Source organism: Electrophorus electricus, chromosome 14 (genome assembly GCF_041902795.1).
Source record: "Electrophorus electricus isolate QZ-2024a chromosome 14, ASM4190279v1, whole genome shotgun sequence".
NCBI classification, from domain to species: Eukaryota; Metazoa; Chordata; class Actinopteri; order Gymnotiformes; family Gymnotidae; genus Electrophorus; species Electrophorus electricus.
In genome coordinates this window covers 14,862,707-14,886,653 of record NC_137510.1, presented here as the reverse complement: position 1 = coordinate 14,886,653, position 23,947 = coordinate 14,862,707, and the positions used below count along the sequence as shown (strand labels likewise).

The window sequence follows — 23,947 nt, the reverse complement described above, 5'->3', positions numbered from 1 at the left end:
GGGTAAAAAGTATGAAAATTCATAATGTGCTTTAAAATGTATTATGTAAGCATTTTGTCCCTAAGGGAAGGGTGTACACCATTTCAGGAAGATTTAGATCTATCTATCTATTTATTTATTTGTTTGTTTGTTTATTTATTCATTTATTTGTAAGCAGAATTGCATGGTCCTCTCAATATGGTCAAACTTTTTTGTATGTTTGTATGGCATTTTCATTTCTGAAATCCAGTGCAAATTTGTTTATGATCACCAGTAGTCAGAAATGTTGTAAAGGGACTCAGCATGATATGAAGTATTCTTCATAGATTTTGGAAGGTCACAGCTGTTGTTTTAGTGAGATACCCAGAATGTTTGGATTATGTGTGAAATATGATAATTATGAGGTGGAAATCAGAATTACCATTTAGTTATGGATATTTTGGCATGTTTTATCATATTTAAAGCATGTTTGTACCAAAGTTCCACATTATAGATAAATGTAGGTATCTGAGCACCTTTTTAATATGTTTTTGGAATGTTCTTTTGCAGTCAGTTATGAAAAGATGTGGAGAGATTGAAAAAGTACTAAAACAAGGTTTTCTGCTTCAGTATTTATTTAGGGTGCTGTAGTTTCAGTATTGTTGGTTGGTTGCCAAAAGTCATCATTAGATATGTACCTGACATGCAATGGCAAATGGAAATGGCATTATACAACTACACAATGTTTGATGGTAGTATCCAATTGAGCCCTCATTTCTTACTGTATGTAAAATGGTTTGTTTCGCTTCTGGATATATAGGTGTGCCACTAATGCAATCCCCTTTCAGCTTTACCCAGATGGGAACTTGTATTCTACTTTAGAAGTATTAAATGTTAATGGCTTTTGTGGAAGATGCACAGCGGTGAAGAAAAGGAAACAGACAAATATATTTTTGTGTAACTCCTGTGCTCTTACTGGTACTACAATACAAAAGCTGGATATTCTTTTAAGTAGCATCTGCTTAAAAATTCTCAGTGGGATACTGCTTCCATACAGGAAATGTTCTATTTAATCTAGTTAACAACTACTTACTTAAATTGCAGCTATCCAAACAGGCTACCAGTAAAAACAGTTTGTGGTATAAATGCCAAATTGTATCCATAATGTAAACTATTATTTGAGCTAATTTGTACTGATCTGATGGCCTCATTTGCTGCAAGTATAAGCTATACAATGTCATAATAGTTTTACCCCTTTTACAAAAGCAAGAGCTCCAAAACATTTGGTATATTTGTGTTACTCCTGTATCAGATTACCTTTGATGGTGCACATACAACTGACTTTCCATACCCTCTACATGAAATTTAGGTGTTCATGTGAAATGAGAATAAATGAAGCAGTTCTAATGTCAGTCATTTCAAAAGCTTTTTTTTAATTTATTTTTCAGCCATATTTCACACATGAAAGGGCTTACTTTAGATCACAGGTCACTAATTTCTTTCTTTACCTGAAGCAACACATGATTTAAATAATGACTTAGCAGACTAAAGCCATTCCTACCACAATTTAAAAAAATAAAATTTCAAGCATGAATTGGGTTACCATGCTTTAATAATAAATATGACATCTGATACAAATATTGCATGTAGCTCAGGCATATAATATTTGTACTATAGCAATGACCATCTTTAGCAATTAGGCAAGTTCACTGAGAGAAACGTAAAATGCTATAACTCAAGAGAAGAATCCATCTTCACTGAACACAAATACTGACCAAACTTTGGCTTTTAGTTATTCAGGAATACAAACTTGATAAATACAGTAGGAACATGACCAACTACCCAGATGATCAAGTCATAGCAAAGAGCAGTACAACAAACTTACAACAAAAACAAAAACAAATTCCTTCAAGTTTACCATTTTGCCCAAAAAGTATGGCAAATATACACGGTGCAAAGCAGGTGTGGGAACTAAAAGAAAAAATATATACAAAGTGTACAAAACCAAAGTACTTTAATGTCTAAGTGTTTATTACATATGTGAAGGACCATTACATGTGAGGCCCATGTGTGACATGACGAAGAGAGTGCAATCCCATAATGCAACACCCACGAATCAATGCCACAATATTGTAGACTGGTGCCCCACCAACAACACCATGCTGTGAGTACAGCCAGGCCACAGTGGGAAGAACAGGTGCTGCTACAGCAACCAAATCAACCAAGAAATTGTTGCTCCAGTGGTTTTTCGCCACCACAGCCATATTAGCACTGCTGGAAGCATCCTTTGCATCAAAGTCTAGCTCTTCCATGAACACTGGATCCATTTCAGCCTTCAAGTAACTTTGATTTGAACCACCTGGGTCTTGAGAAATCACCAACTTGTCTGGAGTTGAATCATTCAGAATTTGGCCAACCCCATTTTCTGAGCTGGGGACTGGAAAAACTGTTTTTTCTTGGGGCATGTTGGTTTTCTGTGCTTTGGGTAACCTCTGGAGGATTTTGGTAGAAGGGGTCATCAGGCTGGAGAGCCCATTGTTCTGGAACTTTAGCAGCTGCAAGAGCAGGGCCTGGAGGTCAGGGCTAGATAAGACCTCCTCAGTCTGCACTGCCTTCTCCTCATGTTGCTCTTCAGCAGATGCCTCTCTAGAGATTTCATCTTTTGTGCTCTTCTCTGTGTCCTTTGAGGCACCCTGTACAATGGTAGATTGTTTTGGCTGGTTCATGAGCTTGGTACTGCAGTCTTGGCCAGAGTCGACTACTGTGGACAATAGGGCCTGTTCCAGGTTGTCCATTTGGTTTGCCATCTCATCATTTACTGGCAGCCCACTGTCAACCATCTCTTCCAGCACCTCATCATCCACCTGAAGCTCCTCCTCCAGTTTGTCTGCATGGGGCCTTTCAGGAGAGTGAGCAATGAAGTCAAGAGTGGGCTCATCATGCAAACTGGCACCACTTTGGGCTAGCTCCATGCTATGCAGCAAGGACTCCAATTTCCTGTTCTGGATGTTGATATCAATGAAATACTTTTGGATGCCCTTGTCCTTCTCCATCAGACTGTTCTTCATAGTCTCTACAACTTGTCGTAGCTGTTTTATCTCTTTGCGTGCCTCCTTGAGAGCCAGCTGTGCTTCCACACGATGGCATTCCTCCTCAATCCAGTCCTCACGCATCCGTCCCAGCTGGGAATTCAATTCTTGGATTTCAGAGTCACTGGAAGATGAGGAACATTCACACCATTCCCTTTATTAGCCTTTGTACTCAATGGAAATGGTGTGCAAGAAACAGGAAAACATGCTTACCGGGCATGAAGCGTTTGCTCAGACTCCTTAAGTTTAGTCTTCAGGTGCCGAATGGTGACTTCTTTTTGTTGTAGAGGGGTTAGGTATTGCTCTGGGTTGGGGGGATTGATGCCATGATTGTCTCCGCATGATCGGTAACACCCAGAAGTAGTTCTTCTGTAACAAATTCAGGTCAAGTCGAAATGCATAATTTTTCATAATGCTATGTGGATAATGCAGAGGTGAAAGCAATTGAAATGACAACTTTGCTGGGAAATCTGGAAGAAAAACAATAAATAATATCCAGAGTGCATCTTGCTTGAGGGGGAATCAGTTTGGGCCTTTTGTTCTCAAAGGACATTTGAGTGGATACAACAGGAGAAAAATAGGGCTGAATAAATTATTTTTACCAGCATAAATGATGTAGCCAGCAATAAGAAGCCCACCCAGCCTCTTCCACTAATGGCATCTACAGGCCATCAGGACCCTACTCAATTTATTAATGAATTTGCAGATTTCCCCTCTAGTCGAGTCACTATATTAAAACCACCAATAATAATGCCTCTTTGTACTATTCACTTTGACAGTGCCCAAGACCCTCCGAGATCAGCCTTTAGTTCTATATTAGAATCAATTGGTTTCACCCAGTGTATAAAAGAGAACCCACACACTCTGTTGGACATATGCATGACCTGGCACGGACATACAGTGTAGACATAGAGAACATGGTTATACAACCCCAGTCGAATGTCATCTCAGACCATTCCCTAATTTCATTTAAACTACATATGAGCCACAGTATAGTAACCTCGCCTCACCATCGTACCAGATGCATGATCATGTCAGCCACTGCACCTAAATTTATTGTGAATCTCCCAGACCTTTGTGACTAGGATACCCTCAAACTCCATGGAATTTGATCAAATAACTGAATGCTTAGGATCAGTATTCCGCTGCCCACTCATTGATTATATATATATATATATTTATATTTTAGTACCTTGGTGTAATGATCACATTCACAATTTAAAGCAAAACACTCGAAAACAGAACGTAAATGGCACCACACTAAGCTTGTAGTCTTCCAGCTTGCATGGTAGGAGAGCCTTCTCAAGTATAGAAAAGCACTTATTACTGCTCAAACAGCTTCTCCTTCTACCCTAACAGAAAATAACAAATGATCCTAGATTTCTTTTTAGTACAATTGCACATCTAACTAGGAATAAAACTGACACCATTGCTCAGATGACATCACACAGTAGTAATGAGTTCATGAATTCCTTTAATGAGAAAAGTAAGCACATTAGAGATAATATTAAGAGTATTAACATGACATTGGGCACTTGGACATCAGAACGACCAAGCCAAAAATGACTCTAGAATCCTTTACACCTATCCAAGAGCCAGAACTTACATCTCTGATCTCACACTCAAAACCTCCACTTGCTTACTAGATTCACTGACCACCCATTTTCTTAAGGAAATCCTACCTGAAGTAATTGAACCTTTATGAAGTTTAATAAACTCCTCTTTGAACCTTGGCTATGATCCTAAATCATTCAAAATTATCAGTAATCAGACCACATATAAAAAAAAATAAATAAAAAAAAACCCCAAAACAAAACCCTAACCTCAACCCATCTCAAACCTTCCTTTTATTTCCAAGATCCTACAAAAAGCTGCAGCTCAGCAGCTGAGCTCGTATCCAAATCTGAACCAAAATACATGAAGTCATTTAGTCAGGGTTTAAGCCTAATCACACTACAGAAACCGAACCAATTAAAGTAGTTAATGACCTGTTGTTGGTTTCTGACCAGGGTCATGTCTCTTTGCTCTTTGCATTCAACAGCACACATCACATTTTAGACTCAAATGTTGTTGGGATTAGGGAAATAGCCATTTCCTGGTTTAAATCTTATCTAGTTTTAGTGATGGTGTCCCACAAGGATGTGTTCTGGGGCCTTTGCTTTTTTTCCTTATATATAATACATATATGATGACATTAAACTACTATGCTGATGATACTCAGGTACATTTCTCAGCCAAACCAGAGGACATTTCATCTTAGTGTTATTGACAGATGCATAAAGGACCTCAGACACTGGATGTTGAGGAACCTTCTCGCACTTAATCCTGACAAAAAAAAAAAAAAAAAAAAAAAAAAAAAAAAAGAAAGGTGCTTATAATTGGGCTCAGAGATAGCTAGGTCCTCACTCTCCAATTACTCACTCAATGACCCTCAATGGTTTCCCAGTTACAGCTCTCCAACATCTTTAATTGTTAGTCATTTTGGATCCCAGTCTCTCATTCGAAGCTCATGTAAATAATATTTCTAGGACTGCCTTTCTTCACCTTAGGAACATGCTCTCCTCACACGATGCAGAAAAGATGGTCCAAGCATTTATTACTTCAAGATTGGAATACATAATGCCTCACTATCTGGCTGTACCATTAAGTGCCTAAACAAGCTCTAGCTAGTTCAAAATGCAGCAGCCAGAGTTCTAACTAGAACTAGAAAATTTGATCACATCAATCCTCTTAGCTACTTTACATTGGCTCCCAGTAAAATTTCTTATTGATTATAAAATACTTCTAATAACCTTCTAAGCACCGAATGGTCTTTTCCCACAGTACATTAGAGAACTCTTTGTGCATTACGATCCACATGGCTGCTTAGATCAAAAGGTGCAGGCTCTTTACTAGTACCAACAATAAGAAAATCTACTGCAAGAGGCAGAGCCTTTTCCTATAAAGCTCCCACACTATAGAATAACCTTCCTGTAAATGTTCAGGACTCACAGTCTCACTATTTAAGGCTAGGCTGAAACCAGATCTGTACAGTCAGGCATTTTATTAACTACTTCCCCATCTTAAGTAAAGGTGTAGATTTGGGGGTCCATGGGCACCGAGTTATGGTAAACTGGAATGTTACGATGCGGCCACTTTACCTCTCGTCATTCAGGGTTGTTGACTGAGAGCAGTGGAGTGCTGCTGTCCCAGGGTGCCCTTATGCCTGTGCTTTCTTCTGGCTTTGTCCTTTTAGCTGTGCTGCCATAGCTAGATCTGCCAGAGTCCATCTTTGCACATTATGGTTCCCCAATTTACACACCCTCATACCTGGACATGCCTAATAAGCTAGTCTCTCTTTGTGCTGAGGTAAATCTACCTCTGATGTCCCATTACTGAGCCTCAACCCCTCTCAGCGGCCATGTCTACTGCCAACACACCCATGATGTCTCCTGCTGTAGCCCACCACACCTCCACCCTAGCCAAATACTTCATTGCCCTTAATGGACCTTCTAATGCAGGATGCATTTTGGACACATGCACACGATCGGGACTAGGTCCAATTTTCTAGACGTCTATACATTAATTGCTTATTTTTTCATTTTATTATTAGTCATTTATTTTTTCTCTTAGAATTGTTATTATTGTGGTGACCGTTGTTGGCCAGAGGAGGATGTGCCCCACCTTTGAGTCTTGGTTCCTCTCAAGGTTTCTTCCTCCTGCTCTAGGGAGTTTTTGCTTACCACTGTCACCCCTAGCTTGCTCACTGGGGGCTTGGACTTGGACATTTGTAAAGCTGCTTTGTGACAACATCTGTTGTATAAAGCGCTATATAAATAAATATAGATTTTATTTGAATAAGCTTTTAAAATGTAGAGCAGGGCCCATGTTGATTGACAGCAATGCTGGGACAGGAGCACAATATAACTGGCAAGCTGCTGATGGAGCTTTGAAATTGGTTTTGCATCACAGCCAAAAATAGCATGGTAGAAGAAAAATAAACAAGGATGCTGTAGACACCCAGTGAGGTAGCACCAATCACCACAATAGGAATGTGCATAAAGCCAGTGCAAAATAATCCCCCAGATGTACATCATATATGCTCAATGACATCATGATCACTGATTAAAAAAACCAAAAACAAATTGATCAAATAAGGCAAAAGAAAAAATGCCTGGTGCTACACTGTCATGGTATTCAATATTCATCCTGGAATATTCACCCTTTATTTTTGGAGACAGACACAGATGCTCCTTTCATGCAGGGAAACAGCCTAAAATCATCAGCAAAATAATTAATTAAAAGGAGACATTTTTCACCAAGTACATAAAATAAATATACACCGGCCCACACTCTCGAACAAAATGAATAAACCTCTACAATCTCACATCAACAGTCTGCAGTAATGTGGGCACAATGAGGGCAGACATCATCAATGCAAAGCAGAGTCCAACCATGACTAATGTAATCCAGTCTTTTATGTAAATTTGGGGAAAAAAATAAATAAATAAAGCAGTGTCTTGGCACAGAGCCTGAGCTACACTCAATGAAAATTACTCTACACTTGTTCCCATTTCTCAACCATGGGCAGCCTATGTGGCCCTGTCTCATACCTGCTGGTGGGGCTAGAGTTGCTGCTGATGGTTGAACACAAGGGAGTTTTGGGGGGTGTCCTGTAGGGAGTATATAGTTCTGCTGTGCGTGGGGCAATGGAGCTTCCTGGAGGCTTAAACACAGGCTGCTTCCTGATGTGGGGCACATGACTACAGAGCAGAGAACATAAAGAGAAGTAGTGCTTAATGCCTCTTAAGTTACTATGATCATAGAAATGGTCCTTTGAAAATGTAGGAGCATTCAGTATCATTATTCTAAGCCAGTCATTGAATAAAATTGCAAACACTTAATTTGGTCACATTAATTTATAACTAATAAGGTCACGTATTAGGTCATGTTTTGCATGTATTAATTCACAGAAGGCTGATAGCAGTTTCATGATGGCCCACTTCAGAGAACAGGGAAGCAGAAGAAAACAAGAACTGAAGGAAACTTTCAATAGGACATACACCACACATCAACAAGTAATAAATAGCTTAACCTTCTAAAGGGTCTTACCTGCGGGCCGAGCAACTCTTCTTCACGGTGGAGCTGTTGGCCAGAATCTCATGGGTCTTGAAGTCTGCCTCACTTCCTAAGGCATAAGAGCTGGCACATTACCCTTCAGGAGCTACAGGATCTCTAAAAAGCTAATAAAATGTGTCAGTTTCCACCATAGGAAAATTCCATATTGATATATATCTCATCATAAGAATATATTATAAAAAAGATTTTTCTGTGTGAATGAGCTCATTTACATACATACCTGAGAAATAACTCTTTCCTTTGGACAAAACCATAATAACAAACACACCTTAAACTTGTGACAAAATAACCAAACAAGTGCTAAAACAAGCAGTTCCTTAGTGTTGTGGGCAAAGTCAACTGTTTAACTGTTGGTTGGCTCATTCAGCCAATGAGACAAGTTAACTGCTTCTAATTACATTGATTGGCCATCTGATTTCCAACTGACACACCAATCACCACACTCCCTGAGGAAAAATAATTAAGAAAGCAACACCTGCCTCTCCATGTCTACAAATTTTGTCTTGGTACAAACAAAAGTGGTTTCACATTAAAGAAATAATTTACGAGGTAATAATGCATGGTGGAGGACAGTTAGATTTTAAAAGAAAACATCATTTTGTTGGACTTTTACATATTTTTGTCTATATTTTTAGGGGAATCATATATATAAGGATGATTTCATGGACATTAAAGTTTATGTCTGCTATAGGAAATGTTACTGCAAATCAATCTCTTACAAATGCTCAGTTATTTAAAAATCCATTCAGCAGTGAGAATTTGGAGAAGCACACTGGTTTTCACATTTGCACTTTCCTGTTATGGACAAAGCACAATGATCAAAACCTTTAAAAACATACTGTACTGTGATAGATTATCAAGATAGTTTATGAATTTTTCTTAGTTACAGCTACAAAAATGAAAAGCCTTCACCAAGCCTGCCACGTTCTTATTGCATGAAAGTGTCCAGTGATGAAATCTGCTCTCACTCAGCTGTTATTTTCTCTCACCTCTGTGCGATGCAGAGTGATGCTGCTGCTCTCTCTTATGCTTCTGTGTGGGGGGAGTCCACTCAGCCATCATACTAACTCGGACCCTCTTGACCTTAGCCTTGCGATCCCTTGCTGGGGGTGAACCTTCAGGGCTGTTCTCCCAGCCAGAGGCCATCTTGACTGGGGATGCACACTGACTGCTTGGGCATCCAGTGTCATCTAGAAGCCCACAGAGGCACCAGTAAACAATGCCTGCAACTACTGTAGCAAAGGTTATAGCATAATGCTCTTCCTGACATATGACACATCTCTTCTTTTTTCCATCTATTTTTATGCTGAACAATGATGCTCTCAAGAGCTCTCGAGATTCCTTTGCAATTATTATAGATGTCTTCATATTGTTAGCTCCTGTAGCTGCTTAAGCTTATTTTTTAAATGAAAATAGTAGGTCGGGATCTTTTAAGAAACATAATGAACACACAACTGCATACTGTGTTTAAGCATGATACCTGATGAAAAGCTGTTAGGACTGATAGTTCTCTTCGAGTGTTCTGTACTGATGTCATGGCATTTACTCTCCTCCTCAGAAAAGGGCAGCTCAGAAATTGGTGACCCTTTAGAATTGAAAGGCTGAAGGACAGGGCGGGGGATGCGACTGCGAGTGCTGCCCTTCCCTGATGCCTTCTTCACCTGTAATGGATGCTAAGGTTTCAAACCTTACTGAGGCTTCTAATTACTCTGTTTTAAAGTTGCATATGTGTAACAGCAACCGTAGCTCATGGGTAGACAACTGGACAATCTCTTTGTATTCATTGTGGTGAATAAAATGGGAAAGTACCTCGTATTCCTGGAATGGTCCCATACTTGAGTCAGAAAACACTTACGGTCTCAGTAGGTCTGCCAGGGAGGAAAGAATAGGTTAAGTGCTTGTGCATCAGAATGTGGTAAACTCCTTAACCAACAACCCCACAGCATGAAATCTGTTACGCTAATGGTACTGTACAGGCACCAAACACTTCACAGGAATTCAACATAACTGGTTACATTTTGGCTGTGGCTGATAACATCTGACCTTTTATCTTGTTAGCAGCCAGAACCTTAGATTTCAGTGTCTTCAGTTGTCATGTAAGCATGTAATCAAAAGTTTTCAAGCTTTTAAACATAGTTACTTAAATTTTGAAACTGGCCGATGAATTTGAAATGTTCGTTTAGACCTTTCCTTTACTTACAAGAGTGAATATTCTCCTCCATTTAATTTTAGTTTTCTCCATATGGTTCAATAGCTTTATTAGTGATAATTATCATGTTTGTTCCTGTCACTCCATTAAGAGAGATGGAATGGTTTCTCCCATTCACTTTCCCTCAGTGGCATTCTGGGGTTTTGGCCTTAGCTGAAACGTAGTACAGCTTACAGTTGTATCTGAAGCATACTGCTGTGCGTGTCTTTATTCAGACATTCTGCAAGTTAGTACATCAAAACAATAACAATACCATACAATAAAGCTCTACACAAGATTGATGCAGTTTAGTATATTTTACTGTGGCACAATGTTAGATATATTTCCCTTTATTGTTTATTTATTTATATGCTCAGCAATATAAAAACATTTTATAAATGTACTGCGATACCACATCTCAGAAAAAAAAAAATGTTCAAAATAATTTTTTATTTATAAAAATGTCTCCATTTAATTTGACACCATTTAATTTAATACTCTGTGTGACCTTCCTTTGCCAGGTTTGGTTTCCTATAATAAGTGACACCTAGGATAACACACAGTAAGACATCTGAAATTATTACTCCATACTGAATCTCTATTTTTAGTGCTGGGCCTCGGTCTGGAGATGACTTTGATCGTTGTCCTGCTAAAAGATCCCACCACAACCCAGTTTTACATTCTTGGCTGAGGCAGCTAAAGTCAAAGTGAACTTTATTGTCATTCACAGTGTACCTGGATCACACAGCCAAATAAAACTGGGTTTTGTGGGCTCCACTGTGCATTACGATAGCATTAAACATAGCATAAGATGTAAGACAAGGACCTAGACAAGTGCACATGGACAATGCAGTAGTCGACTAACAGTGCCACCAACATACTTTCTCTTATACTATGATGAAATAAAATAAGGGATCTAGGGAACAGTAGTACAGAGAAAATCTAAACATATATTGTACGCTTTATAAATATAGATGCTGATGTCTGAGGAATACAGATACTGAATACTGGAGTATAAGTGTATGTGTATTCTATTTAAATATATATTGCATTCTGTTGGAGGGATTTCTACACAGTTGCAGTATTTATACACAGTAATTCACATATTCACATATTCACAGTTGTGGTGATATTGCACAGGCCCAGCAGTAGTACTGTTTGTGTGTATGTTTTTTATTCTGTTTATGGTTAGTCAGTGAGTTAAGTGTTTCTTATTTAAGGGAATTTCGAATTCTAATGGCTTTTGGGTAGAAGCTCTTGTTTAGTATGGTGGAAGCTCTTCTTTAGTACAGAAGCATTTGCCAGTCTGTTGGCAGAGTGGGCAGGGCCTTTGACTATATTGGTGGCTCTGTCATGACAGTGTGACAGGTAAGAATCCTTCAGGGACATCTGTGAGTTTCTGGTGATTCTCTCTGCTGTCTTTACTGCTCTCTGGGGGTACTTCTGGTCTACGAATGAGCAGTTGCCATGCCAGACAGACCAGACAGAGATGCTGCTGGTTAAGCTGCTCTCTATAGTGCCTCAGTAGAAGGATGAGAGAATGGGAGATGGGAGGTTTGCCCTTTTCATCCTGAACATAAGGTGATGTTGTTATGCCTTCTTGACATGTGAAGTGATACTGGTGCTCCAAGACAGGTTGTTTGTGATGTGAACCGCTAGGAGCTTAGTGCTGTTTCCAAATTATATTGTGCTGCCATGGACTATGAGTGGAGTATGTTCCGCATGTCTCTTCCTGAAGCATTTCTTTTGTTTTATTTATGTTCAATGGAAGGTTGTTAATTTCTCACCAGCTGAAGAGCTGGCTTACTTCCTCTCTGTAGGCTGAGTCGTTGTCATTGCTGATGAGGCCCACCACTGTTGTGTCAATTTGATTATGTTGTTTGAGCTGAATTTGGCTTCACAGTTATGTGTCAGCAGAGGGAACAGCAAGGGGTTCAAGACATATCCCTGTGGGACACCTGTGCTTATGCTGATGATTCCTGAGGTGTTAGTTCCCATCTGTACTACCTGAGTTCTGTCAGTGAGGAAATCCAGGATCCAGATGCATAGTGGTGTATTGATGCCTAATGAGCTTCGTTTCTTCAACAAGGGTTTGGGGATGACTGTATTGAAGGCAGAGCTGAAGTCAGTGAAGAGCATCCATACTTGGCTGTTCTTGTTCTCTAGGTGGGTCAAGCATAGTTGAAGTGCTGTTGTTATGGTGTCATCTGTGGAGCAGTATGCAAACTGGAGCGGATCAAACATTGCAGGTAGTCTTGAAGTTATGTGTTCCTTGACCAATCTTTCAAAGCACTTCATTATGATAGGAGTGAGTGTTATGAGGTGATAGTCATTGAGTGTTGTTTCAGGGGATTTCTTCTGCAGTGATATGATCATGATGGATTTGAGGTACGCAGATACTATGACTTGTCTTTGCTCTTCAACTCTTCCGTGCATTCCTGGAGTATGAATCCTGGTATGATATCAGAGCCTGCAGCTTTTCATGGGTTCAAGTTCAAGTTCAAGTTCGGTTTATTCGTCACATACATAGTCATACACAGTATAACTCGTAGTGAAATGGTGGAGAGTGCTCTGTCCAAACTGAGGAAAAGAAACAGGAGTGCATAGAGAAAAATATATATATGCAAGATAAATATATATATTCTATGTTGACTTTAATGCAAAATCTCTTGGACGTTAAAGGAGGCCAAGATGCCACTGGAGGAAAACAGCCAAAGGTCCAAACCGTACTACACTGAGGGGATTTGGGTATTTTGTGCAACAATCCCTCTTTTTTAGACCAAACCCATTTTAACACCAAATCCATCTATTTTGTTTAATCTGAATATGATTCTGAGGATAATCCCAGTGCATTCAGCAAAGGCCAGGCACTTACATTTTTTGTTTGTTTATTTGGTTTGGTTTGGTTTTCGTAGCAGAGATTTCTTTCGACATAGCTCATTAGCATTGTGGTGGCACCTGATTGTACTTTTGAAGACTTGATGACCCCAATTATCTAATTGTAATCTTGTTCTGGGCTGCTGCCATTCAGATTTTACAAAGATGGATGACTATGTAAATTCTCTAAGTGACAGAAGGGTATCACAACTATTATAATCTTTAGTACAAACATAGGAAGGTTATACAAGCTCCTTTCTGTCAATTTGCGGAATCATGCTCATATTGCTATGCGATTTTAAGCAGGCAAACCAATATCTTGTATAATTTGTCTGATTGTGTTCATAATTTTGTGGTTCATAATTAATGGTTCTCAGCAATACTACAATGGTTAAAAGTATGGGTTATATAAGGCTGGTGTACTTGCTTGCTTCATTGTGAATGAAGGAATCAACCCTACATTGTAATTCCCCCCATATCTCTCGAATACAAATAGAATGAAGAATCTCATCTTGTCTTAGATTATTTGCTGAGAAAAAAAACATTACAGTCAGTGAATGCAGCACCTCTTCTACGCCCCCTTGAGATCCATCCCAGCCAGTCCATCAAAGTCAGTTATTTTTAGACCTTGTGTTATAACATATCGGTCACGTGTCATGGATAAGAAACCAAACTCAAAGCCGAATAGACGACTGCTACTGACTTGCATCAATGACTGAAGAGAACACTCCCTCTTACCTGCGTTTCGCTGTTTGATTCAATATTGTTTGACTTTTTGGCTGTGCAATCACATCTTAAGAGTTAAAGGCCACTTTTTCCCCCCTATGACTCATGGCTCTGTATACAGTACATACAAAGACTTGCGTACAAACACTTTCACTTTTGTATTTCAAAGAGTTGATCGCAAGGTAACAATCGAATTTAATGCACATTTCTCCACTTAGAACAAACAAACCGAATAACGAAGGAACTAAGAATCAACAAGCATAGTGGGGTTTTTTTTGTTGTTTTTTTTTCATTTAGAAGACTTTGTTCATTCAAAAGATATAACGCAACAATAACGGATTATAGGCTCTTGGGTTATTTGGTAACTATTCCCCTACGGATACGAGAATGTCGAGTGCCTTTACAAACATTCAGTGTTCATCCGTCCAGTGTTTACTTTAGGCTTCGATTGCTGATTAACACAAGCACATTTGTAAAATCGACCTTTAAATGCCTCTTTATTATGAGTGGGTTTAGCACACCCAACAATACAACAAGAAAAGGGGGTTTGTTGACATTCATGTAGAAATGTTTAGGAAATTCAGTCTTCGAATACTGTAACAATGTTGACATTTTGATTAGAATTTAATTACTGTCTCTTGGCATTGAAACGTATGCTATCCACGACCGTTGGTGCTGAATCTTCAAAGCTGACCTACCTAAAACTGTTTACCACCAAGCCGAAATTACACACAATGTGGTGAATAACTCAGAAAATATGAAAAATACGATATTTAATGACAATCTTTTTATATCCTGTGAGCTTTTCTTTTGTTTTTGTTGTCATTCTGTTGCTTCCGGTTTCAAGACATCAAACCCCAAGTTTCAAAGAGAAAAGCGTGCGCTAATACTGAATTCATACTCTTCAGGCTCAAACAGCCTTAAATGGTGTGACGCAGTAAGTAAAAGACACTTGCCTTATGAGAAGCGGGTCTCTTCTAGTGAGACTTGAGAGAGACGATGCAAAGAGGATTTTGGAACAGCAGTATGTGCGCCCAGCGTTCTTCCCGTGTTTTAGTTTGACCGTGTTGTCTCTTACATTTCTTACATTGGTCAACGGGATGGTCACTTTTGCTATTATTGGTCAAATCACACAGCACATGAATAGACCGAGACTCACAGCTACGCTAGTCCGACGTAAATATGACTAATGTCCCAAATGTGTTATGTAATACAGCAAGCGTTAACTCCTACTTCACCAGTAGGTTACCGATTTCAGAAAGGCTCCTGTTACATCTTGGGTTTATGCGCAGTCTATGTAGAGACGTCGCTAATATAAAATTAGAACGATGAGAATAGGTCGCGGCTGACCGTGGCGTCGGCTCTCCATGGTGCTGAATCGCGAGAGACAATGCGTCGAATGGAGTCAATGCCTGAGCGTTTATATTAGGCATTTGCTAGACTGGCAATGGCCTACGCGCACAAAACGAGTTACTTGGCTGTTAAGCAAATGCGTAAAACAGACTATTTTAGATTTGGTTATTTTGCTGTGCTGTGCTGATTTACAACTTATTAATTAAGGGTCATTTTAAACTACATATAATGCGGATAGTGTATAAAATACTACTAGAAAACTGGGTAATTGTTAGAAAACTGGGGTTGTGTTACATTTTTAAAGTCCTTGTAACGGATTTTAATAATAAGAGTCCAGTGTACACATTTATACACCAAAATAAAGATAAACACTACCCTCTGCTGGTAGAAAACCACCAGTAAAAATGATGAACCTTTGGGTGCTAGGGGTGTTGGGCGAAACAAGAATGACAGACAGAGGGAGACACAGCACACAGAGAACTGTAGCCTACTAAGCAGGGTTAGTTTACAAAAGAGCACACGATGTTCTTTTGGTTTCTGTTCTTTGCACATGTAGCTATCAGTCATGTTATCCTGCCACTTTCCAGAATGCCCACAGACGTGTTCATGGAAATTTCAGCTTCCTCGCTGGTGTTGAAAAAAGGACTATTGTAATTTAATTTAACAAGGGATCAAATCAAGCCAAACCCAACAACAACCAGCGTATTGTCTGATTGTTGTTATTATTGAAAAACGTTTTTTTTAATTTTTTTTTTTTTAATTTAAATGTAAAAACTTGGTTAACGTTTTACAGACATATCAAAGCATGCCAGTCTGTATCAAATATGAAATCCATTTAAAGACAGACAAAAAAAGAGAATACTTTTTCAACAAACAAAGATGCCTTAGCTCACAAGCTTTGCATTTTATTTATTACGTTCTTATTCGAAGAGCAGTTAGAGTAGGTATTTAGGCCTACTGCAAGAAAACACTAAACTGTGAGGTGTTATGGACTTCCATTTATGAACAAATAGGTTAAGGCAAACAGTGAAGACTCTCCTATGAATGTTCTCTTAATTTAGCCTGCTAAGGGAGACTAATTCTTCGTTTTCTGCATCTTTGGTATATTTAGTCGTGCCAATACACAACAGATAGGGGGCAGTGTAGCTCCAAAAAACAACCTTGTGCAGCGTACTCGTTTTGTATATTATCTGTATTCTAATAAAACTTTAACAATTCATTTGAAATAGAAATCAGATCCGCTCGATGTGACATATAACTAGATTTTTACTCCACCTCTAAAATTATACAATATCTTATAATATATAGCCTTGGATAGCTATAGGTACATATTAAACAAACAAACAAACAAACAAACAAACAAACAAAACAAAACAAACAAACCAACTAGATAATCCATACAGTAACATCAAGAAATATAGTTTTTCTAGGTCTCTTTAAACAGGATGAATGAACTTTATTTCCCCTTTCACTCTCTCACTCTGCCATACACAATAACTGCAGCTCGCTTCTTTTGTATGTGGATGAGTCTCACGCATGCCTGTGTGAAGGACTAAGGCTTCACACTTCACACTGCGTATATTTTTGTCGAGCTTACGCTTACGCTTCGCTTTTCTGGCGCAGGACTGATGTCTACTCTTCCTTCATGCGTCGACTGCGTCTTTTTCGGTTCCACTGGCGAGATAGAAAGAAGTAGGGAGAAGTTCAGTAAGTACAGGAGCGTCCGACGAGTGGGCGTGTCAGCTGTTTCTGCGTGCTCCGCACTTCTGTGTCTAGAGCGTGAGCGCACTTTACTGGTGGGACGTAACAGTTCTCATACGCTTCTCGACTGCCTTCGAGTTAAGCTATCCAACACCGGCTTCACTGTGGAGAGGACTTCGGTATACTTCTGGGACATTACCACCATGGATGCCTTGCGAGCAGTAGCGTTTTATACGCTATTTGTTTTCCTTTGGAATTTACCATTTTGCCAGTCAGCTGCAATTATATCCTCCTCCGGGGCGAAGAGGAACAAGGGGACCAAAAACCTACATGATGGACAAAGGTCACCCAAATTTCTTAAAGAGGTTTTTGCATCATCCCCAGGTCTAAATCGTCAGGATGATTTTAAGAACTCTGTTGTACCGCACGATTACATGATATCCATATACAGGACATACTCTGCTGCTGAAAAACTGGGTTTAAATGCAAGTTTTTTCCGATCGTCAAAGTCTGCGAATACCATAACAAGCTTTGTAGACAGGGGAAAAGGTTTGTCTGATTACTTTCTGCATTTACAGTGAGCCGTAGTGCACATGTTGATTGTACTGCAGTGTGGATGTCATAGAGCGCATTTCCCCATAGGTTCTAAACATTCTCAAGATTTTGCGCAAATAATGAATTACGGGAAAAAGTCACAAACCAAGCCTTGAAACAAAGAAATTGACAGAGATGGGAAAACTGTTAATTTGTAACGTAATAAGCATGTAACGCAATAAGCATATACATTAGCATATTCTCTATGCGTGGACAGAAATTCAATCTTAACTGTAGCTCCACTTTATATTTCAGAAGAATATATTTATAATGGCTTTACATTAACCCCAAGGTAATGCATCATAAAACACTAATTGGGGCGTTTTTTTTCTAAATGAAGGCAATAAATCATTCACCCAACATCCTCGTGTGCAAGCAATGAAACCTGTTTTCGGCAACTTTCCTATTTGTGTAGCTTACATTTTATTTGAGATTCGATGCTTAGTTTTCTTCATGATACTTAAATGAATTTGCCCTTCTAACCATAGAGACGAAGTGTAGAAATATCAACTATTAAATAAGCCTTCATTTATGTCAGTTCAGCGGTTTTATCGACCAATATAATGCTTATATTTAAGTCTAATAAAGAAACAACTTGTATCAGCATACGTATTATTTATTCAGATATAATGATTTTATGATGTGGTTCTGAGTAAATATGTAATTTAGTTTGTGTTTAAGCAATCAAAGATTTGATGAATGTGTTGTATTGTTTAGAGACTAACAGCGAGGCTTAACGCACATTAACAGAGATGCTAAACTATACCTTATTTTTATTTGTAAATAAACGCTCATTTAGACTTTTAGACAGGCTCATTGGTGAGAACCGCGAACTGATTTGATGAAAAAAGCTTTACTTTTTCTGATTTTGATTTGATGTGTCATCGCCTATGACCCTTCGCTGGACCCTCTGAGGGTTGCTTAGCATCAAACTACTGATTGGAGTATTTGAACTCAGTGATCTAATTGAGTGTTCATGTCATAACATATCAAACACTGTCTGTCCCCCATAAGGAACTAGTTCAGCTTATGGCATATCACCAAAAAGGGAGAAAATTGTATAGCTCCTTCCCAGAGAAGTGGTTACAGTTTTATTTTCTCTTACCTGCATGGGGGCTGCTTTTTGACATTTGCGAAGACGTTTCTCGTTCTTAGTTTAGATTTTGTCAGTGACCATCACGACTATTTAATATTTATTTTCAGATACCAGATCTTTCACGTCAACTTTACTAATTGTGACAAGCAGTCTTTTTAAAGAAATCCGTGGAAGATCCTTGAAAATACCGTGGATTGAATTTTTTAACAGTTACCTTTAAGAGTTTATTAAACACGTCTACGAACAAAATAACTAATATAAAAGTCACAGGCACATTGTTAAACATGCTATGGTTTCTTGGTTATATGCTATACGCGTCATCCATTGCTGAATACTATCAGAATCATTTCCACACAAATGACTTTTAATTATGAAAAGCTACTAATCTTTTTATATAACAGGAAATAATTTCCTCCGTGTAGATAAGACATTTTCCAAAATTTTGCGTCGTTATGGTCGCAGGATCAGACAAGAACAAACGGAATGTATGAAAATTACTTTTGGCACCTGAAGTAACTCATTAAAACGCAGATGGTGCATGCTGGCCCCTGTAGCCACACTGCGAAAAGTTTCTTTCTCTCTCTCTCTCTCTCTCTCTCTCTCTCTCTCTCTCTCTCTCTCTCTCTCTCTCTCTCTTTCTGTCGCTCGCTCCCTTGCTCGCTCTTTCTGCAAAGTATATTTGGAAACGAATGCATAATCACTTAAATAAGACAGTAAAATAATTGTGTCTGGATAGATTTGTGAATTACTTTCGGTAGCACTAGGTTATTCTTTTTATCTGTCTGTTCCTGTTCTAGACGACTCTTGTTATAGGCCCGTGCAAATGTGATTGCAATAACTTTTATAGTGAGTATAATCAGGCAAAGCATTTTTGAAACAAAAATGTTATCGTTGGCAGAGAGGATGAAATATAAACATGGGAGCATTTTAGTCGGGTGAAGGGCTTCAGTCAGAACTGTTAATTATTTGTTGACCTTGTATTCAATTTTAAGTCTTAAACTTTAATGCAAGCCATACGTGCATAGCAACAGTGATAAACACAAGGCTTCCCTCTGCATTAAATATTTGAGTAATGCCCGTTCAGAAAAGACAAAGCATAGGCTTTATATAATATATATTAGACTACATTATTTCATAGTCTTTGTTATATGATTATTTGTTAAATGAAACAAACGAACAAAGCCTCAGTTTAGTCTTAGAATGTATTGGTCTAAAATAACTATTTTATCAATTTATCTAACCCTGAAATATTAGGCTAGACTCTTACCTGCTGGAATAATTAAACGTCGGCTAGTATTTCATTAAACGCGTTTACTGAAAATGTTACATATGCATAGTCTGTCCCTCCTTAGTCTAAAATATCATTGAAATAATATAGATGTTTCATGCATATTCTTATAAACTTTGTTTGGTGTTTAGCTCCAGAGCGATCAAACGTATTTTGGGTATGATTCTGGTAATGTACTATCAGGCCTGACGGCGAAGGAATGCTTGAATTGTTCTTTGTTCCGCATTGTTTATAGAAGGCTATTTCTCTTGTTGTCATGACCAGAATCTCCATCAACTGACACATGCAACCCCATTTTGTTTGTGCCATCAAAGGAAAAGCAATTATAAGCATAGTTTCGCTTTTTATTTCCCTTAACCACTGCCTGTTAAACAGAAACAAAAAAGGCTATGTGTATAAGACTGGAAGATTTATCCAAACGAGTATTATACACACAAATGCTGTTGTCAGTTTAAACACTGAATATAAAACTAAAGAGAATCTCTTTTGTTGACGAACATTGTCAGTTATGGGTTGTTTTATATTTAGGTAGGACGAACGAGCATAATATTAATGCATGTTTGTTCCAAATAATCACCTGACATTCTCTCTAGTCCCAGTAGTTTAAACGCATCATGACACGGTTAGTGATTTTAGTTTTACCAATAAAACAGGCCGAAGCACAACGCTACATGTAAACGCATGTGTTTAATAATTTAACAATAACAATAATAAGCAACAACAACAACAAATTATTATTATTATTAATATCGTTATTATTATTATTATTACAAATCATGTTCTTGTTGATGTCATGTCACTTCTTGTTTGTACCGCTTATTGTTTGACTTGGCACTCAACGAATACAATGAATAAAGCCAGCAATCCGGCCTGTTTGAGAAAATGTGCCCGCTCTCCCACAACACTGTACACACTAACTGAATCTGACTGCAGTTATTTCTTTTTATCTTGCAGACGATCTCCTGCACTCCCCTTTGCGAAGACAAAAATATCTGTTTGATGTTTCAACTCTCTCAGACAAAGAAGAGCTGGTCGGAGCAGAATTAAGGATATTTCGAAAAGTACCGGAGGGTTTCCTTCCGTCTCCGACAGGTCTCTGTAACATTCAGTTGTTCCATTGTCGATCAGGCAGGGCCCTGGATTCCAGGAGCCTTGATCTTCAGGATTCCCAAAAATCAGGATGGGAGGTTTTGGACGTTGGGGAAGTGTTTGAAAACAGACAACATTCAGCTCAAGGGAGCCAGCTTTGTCTCGAGCTCAAGGTAGTCCTTGGTCAGAAAGACACGGAAAGCGACTTAAAACAACTGGGGTTTGACAGGCACGGTCGATCACAACAAGAAAAGTCAATATTAGTGGTTTATACGCGGTCCCGGAAGAGGGAGAATTTGTTCAATGAGATGAAAGAAAAGATAAAGTCTCGGGGCTCTCATAGGTCCAAAGAAGACATTGGTCTTCAGTTTAAAACAAGACGCAGACGGAGAACGACGCTAAATAACCGTCATGGGAAAAGACACGGCAAAAAGTCAAAATCTAGATGCAGCAAAAAGGCGTTGCATGTAAATTTCAAGGAGCTTGGATGGGACGACTGGATCATTGCTCCTCTGGATTATGAAGCCTACCACTGCGAGGGTGTATGTGATTTTCCATTAAGATCGCACCTGGAGCCAACAAACCATGCCATCATTCAAACTCTTATGAATTCTATGGATCCAAACAGTACACCACCCAGCTGTTGCGTCCCCACAAAATTAAGTCCAATTAGTATACTTTATATCGACTCCGGTAATAATGTTGTTTACAAACAATATGAAGACATGGTAGTAGAACAATGTGGCTGTAGGTAGCGACCCTTTTAAAGCAAAAATATAGTAACTTTAAGAGAAGCTACCCGAATAACTCGAATTTGTGTCCAAAATGAAGTCAGTTAAATTTTCTGTAAAACGACAGACATTTCAAACCATCACAACGATGTTAATTCAGAAACAAAAAATAACTGTTAATAATCTTGTACGATAAATTGTAGTCATGCTCATGATGTCAGTATAAGCTCTAAACTATGAACAGATAGCAACAACCATATTTATGCAAGTAGCCCGTTTTCAGTAATCAAATGGATGGTTTTTAAGACATTCCGTTTTTAATAGGCTAATATTGTTATCTCTCTCATAGCTTGGTCTATACCTAAACAATTTTACATTATCCACGTATCCTAACGCGCAAAACATCTTAAATTGGGAATTTCTTGTCTCTAGGCTAGTAACATAACAAAAGCTAGATTTTGTGCGTAACCGTCTCGACAGGATTGACTGAGGATTTTGTTACACCATTATCTATGTAGACTCAAAAGAATGGGGCGATGGGCACCTGTTCAAACGCAAGACAGAAAACGGATGACTCTTGCTCATTGGTTGCGCCTCCCTGCTATGTTAAAGGGCGTAGTTATCTGGTAGTGCGTCTCTTTGACCAGTTCTAGGTAGCGCTTTATCATGGTCAGCAATGCGTTATCAAGACATTTTTCCTGTAACGGTGAATGTAATTTACCAATTTTAATTACCAAACACAGAATGACGTCTGAAAAGCAACATTTTTGTGTCTATACTGAACTCCTTATTTGTCTGTTTGTGAGAACCTCTGTCCCAACTCGATCGAAAGAGAGAGAGCTAGATAGATAGAGAGAGAGAGAGAGAGAGAGAGAGAGAGAGAGAGAGAGAGAGAGAGAGAGTCTGAGAGTCTGAGAGTTTCTTTAAAAGGACAATGTACCAGCGACTGATTATGGAAAATACACTTGAGTGAATTTTATATCACAGTGCCTGGACATTTGACTTATGAGTCACAGTGCCTGCTAAAAAGGTCCACAGAAACTTAAGTTGGACTCTGAAGAGGCGTATATGAGCAAAAAGACTAAGATGAAAAAAGAATATACATCGTCGCTAAATCTTCACAAAATGCACTTCACAGCAATTGACTGTCCAAGTTCATGTAGTCAGGAGGCTTTTCCCGACCTATCGACTGTTGAGGAAAAAAGACTCGTAAGCGAGATTATATTTAAATGCACATTAGCTTCGAATGCACTGTTGTTCATTATTTGAGCTGTAAATATTTGTATAGTTAAAACTCTAAAAGTGCAAGGAATTGAGAAATGAGCAGCCACATTTCTTTGTAAATATACATTTTAAATGCACTCAAATCGGTATAATTTTTATTCTATTATTTTATTATTTGTGATGTACAGAGGTTCAACATAATCGTGTGTTTCTTACATTGATAAAAATTAATTTAAAATGTATTCAATACTTGCTGAGGGTGGAAATACCAATATCAGTGTCTACCTCGTTATTGCATAGGATTTAAGTTTTGAGGTGCATTTTGAGTTTTTCCCAATTCTATATACAATATATCAATGGATAATAATGCACACTATTACTGTACTAATAAAATGAAAAATACATTATCTGTGTGTTCCTACTGGCTCACGAAATCCAAGGTCAACTGAAGTTTTTCCTCACAAAATCATTACACACCTGACAAATGTAAAATGCTCTTGTGGTTGTTTTGATCAGCTAGTGAGCTGATAATTAGAACATTTTTTTCTGATTAAAAACTCACTTTAGATCTACATATATGTAATGACAATTTGTACTTCAAATGTTTAAATCTTAGAATGTTTTAAACTGATTTTTAATGTGAACCACATGACACATTACAGTCTTTCATTTCCCAATATATGTATGGTCAAATAATCAGCTCAGGTTGATAGGTTCTGTAGGCTATTCATTTTCTTCATGCTCTTGAGTGAATGTGCACCTTGTGCTCTGACCTCCCAGCATTTAAACTCATGGCCATAAGAGAGAAATCCAGAGCCTGTCTACACTGGGAGCCAGTGTATGATCAACAGACAGCTTACCAATGAATTAGCCATCCCTGGGTCAAGTTTGCTTAACACTGTAATGTTTCCAAAT

At 38.5% G+C, this 23,947-nt stretch overlaps 2 protein-coding genes across 6 annotated transcripts; one reads left to right on the top strand and one right to left on the bottom strand.

The window, feature by feature from the left end:
• Positions 1-1,371: 1,371 nt before the first annotated feature.
• Positions 1,372-15,349, bottom strand: sybu (syntabulin (syntaxin-interacting)). 5 transcript variants are annotated; one of them, XM_081697034.1, is made up of 9 exons: positions 14,913-15,349; positions 9,975-10,033; positions 9,646-9,826; positions 9,155-9,355; positions 8,386-8,403; positions 8,139-8,214; positions 7,640-7,789; positions 3,261-3,416; positions 1,372-3,171 (listed from the first exon to the last, which is right to left on the bottom strand). In XM_081697034.1, the coding sequence occupies exons 2-9, from the start codon at positions 9,996-9,998 to the stop codon at positions 2,010-2,012; spliced, it is 1,968 nt and encodes a 655-aa protein (XP_081553160.1). In that variant the 5' UTR covers positions 9,999-10,033; positions 14,913-15,349; the 3' UTR covers positions 1,372-2,009. The 5 variants fall into 5 exon arrangements, with proteins under 5 accessions (XP_081553160.1, XP_081553161.1, XP_035386727.1 ...); XM_081697035.1 differs by lacking the exon at positions 7,640-7,789; XM_035530834.2 differs by lacking the exon at positions 8,386-8,403 and having other exon boundaries at positions 14,913-15,348.
• Positions 15,350-16,794: 1,445 nt separating this feature from the next.
• gdf6a (growth differentiation factor 6a) lies at positions 16,795-23,436 on the top strand. The gene is made up of 2 exons (XM_027024275.3): positions 16,795-17,559; positions 20,943-23,436. The coding sequence occupies exons 1-2, from the start codon at positions 16,938-16,940 to the stop codon at positions 21,830-21,832; spliced, it is 1,512 nt and encodes a 503-aa protein (XP_026880076.3). The 5' UTR covers positions 16,795-16,937; the 3' UTR covers positions 21,833-23,436.
• The last annotated feature ends 511 nt before the right edge of the window (positions 23,437-23,947 follow it).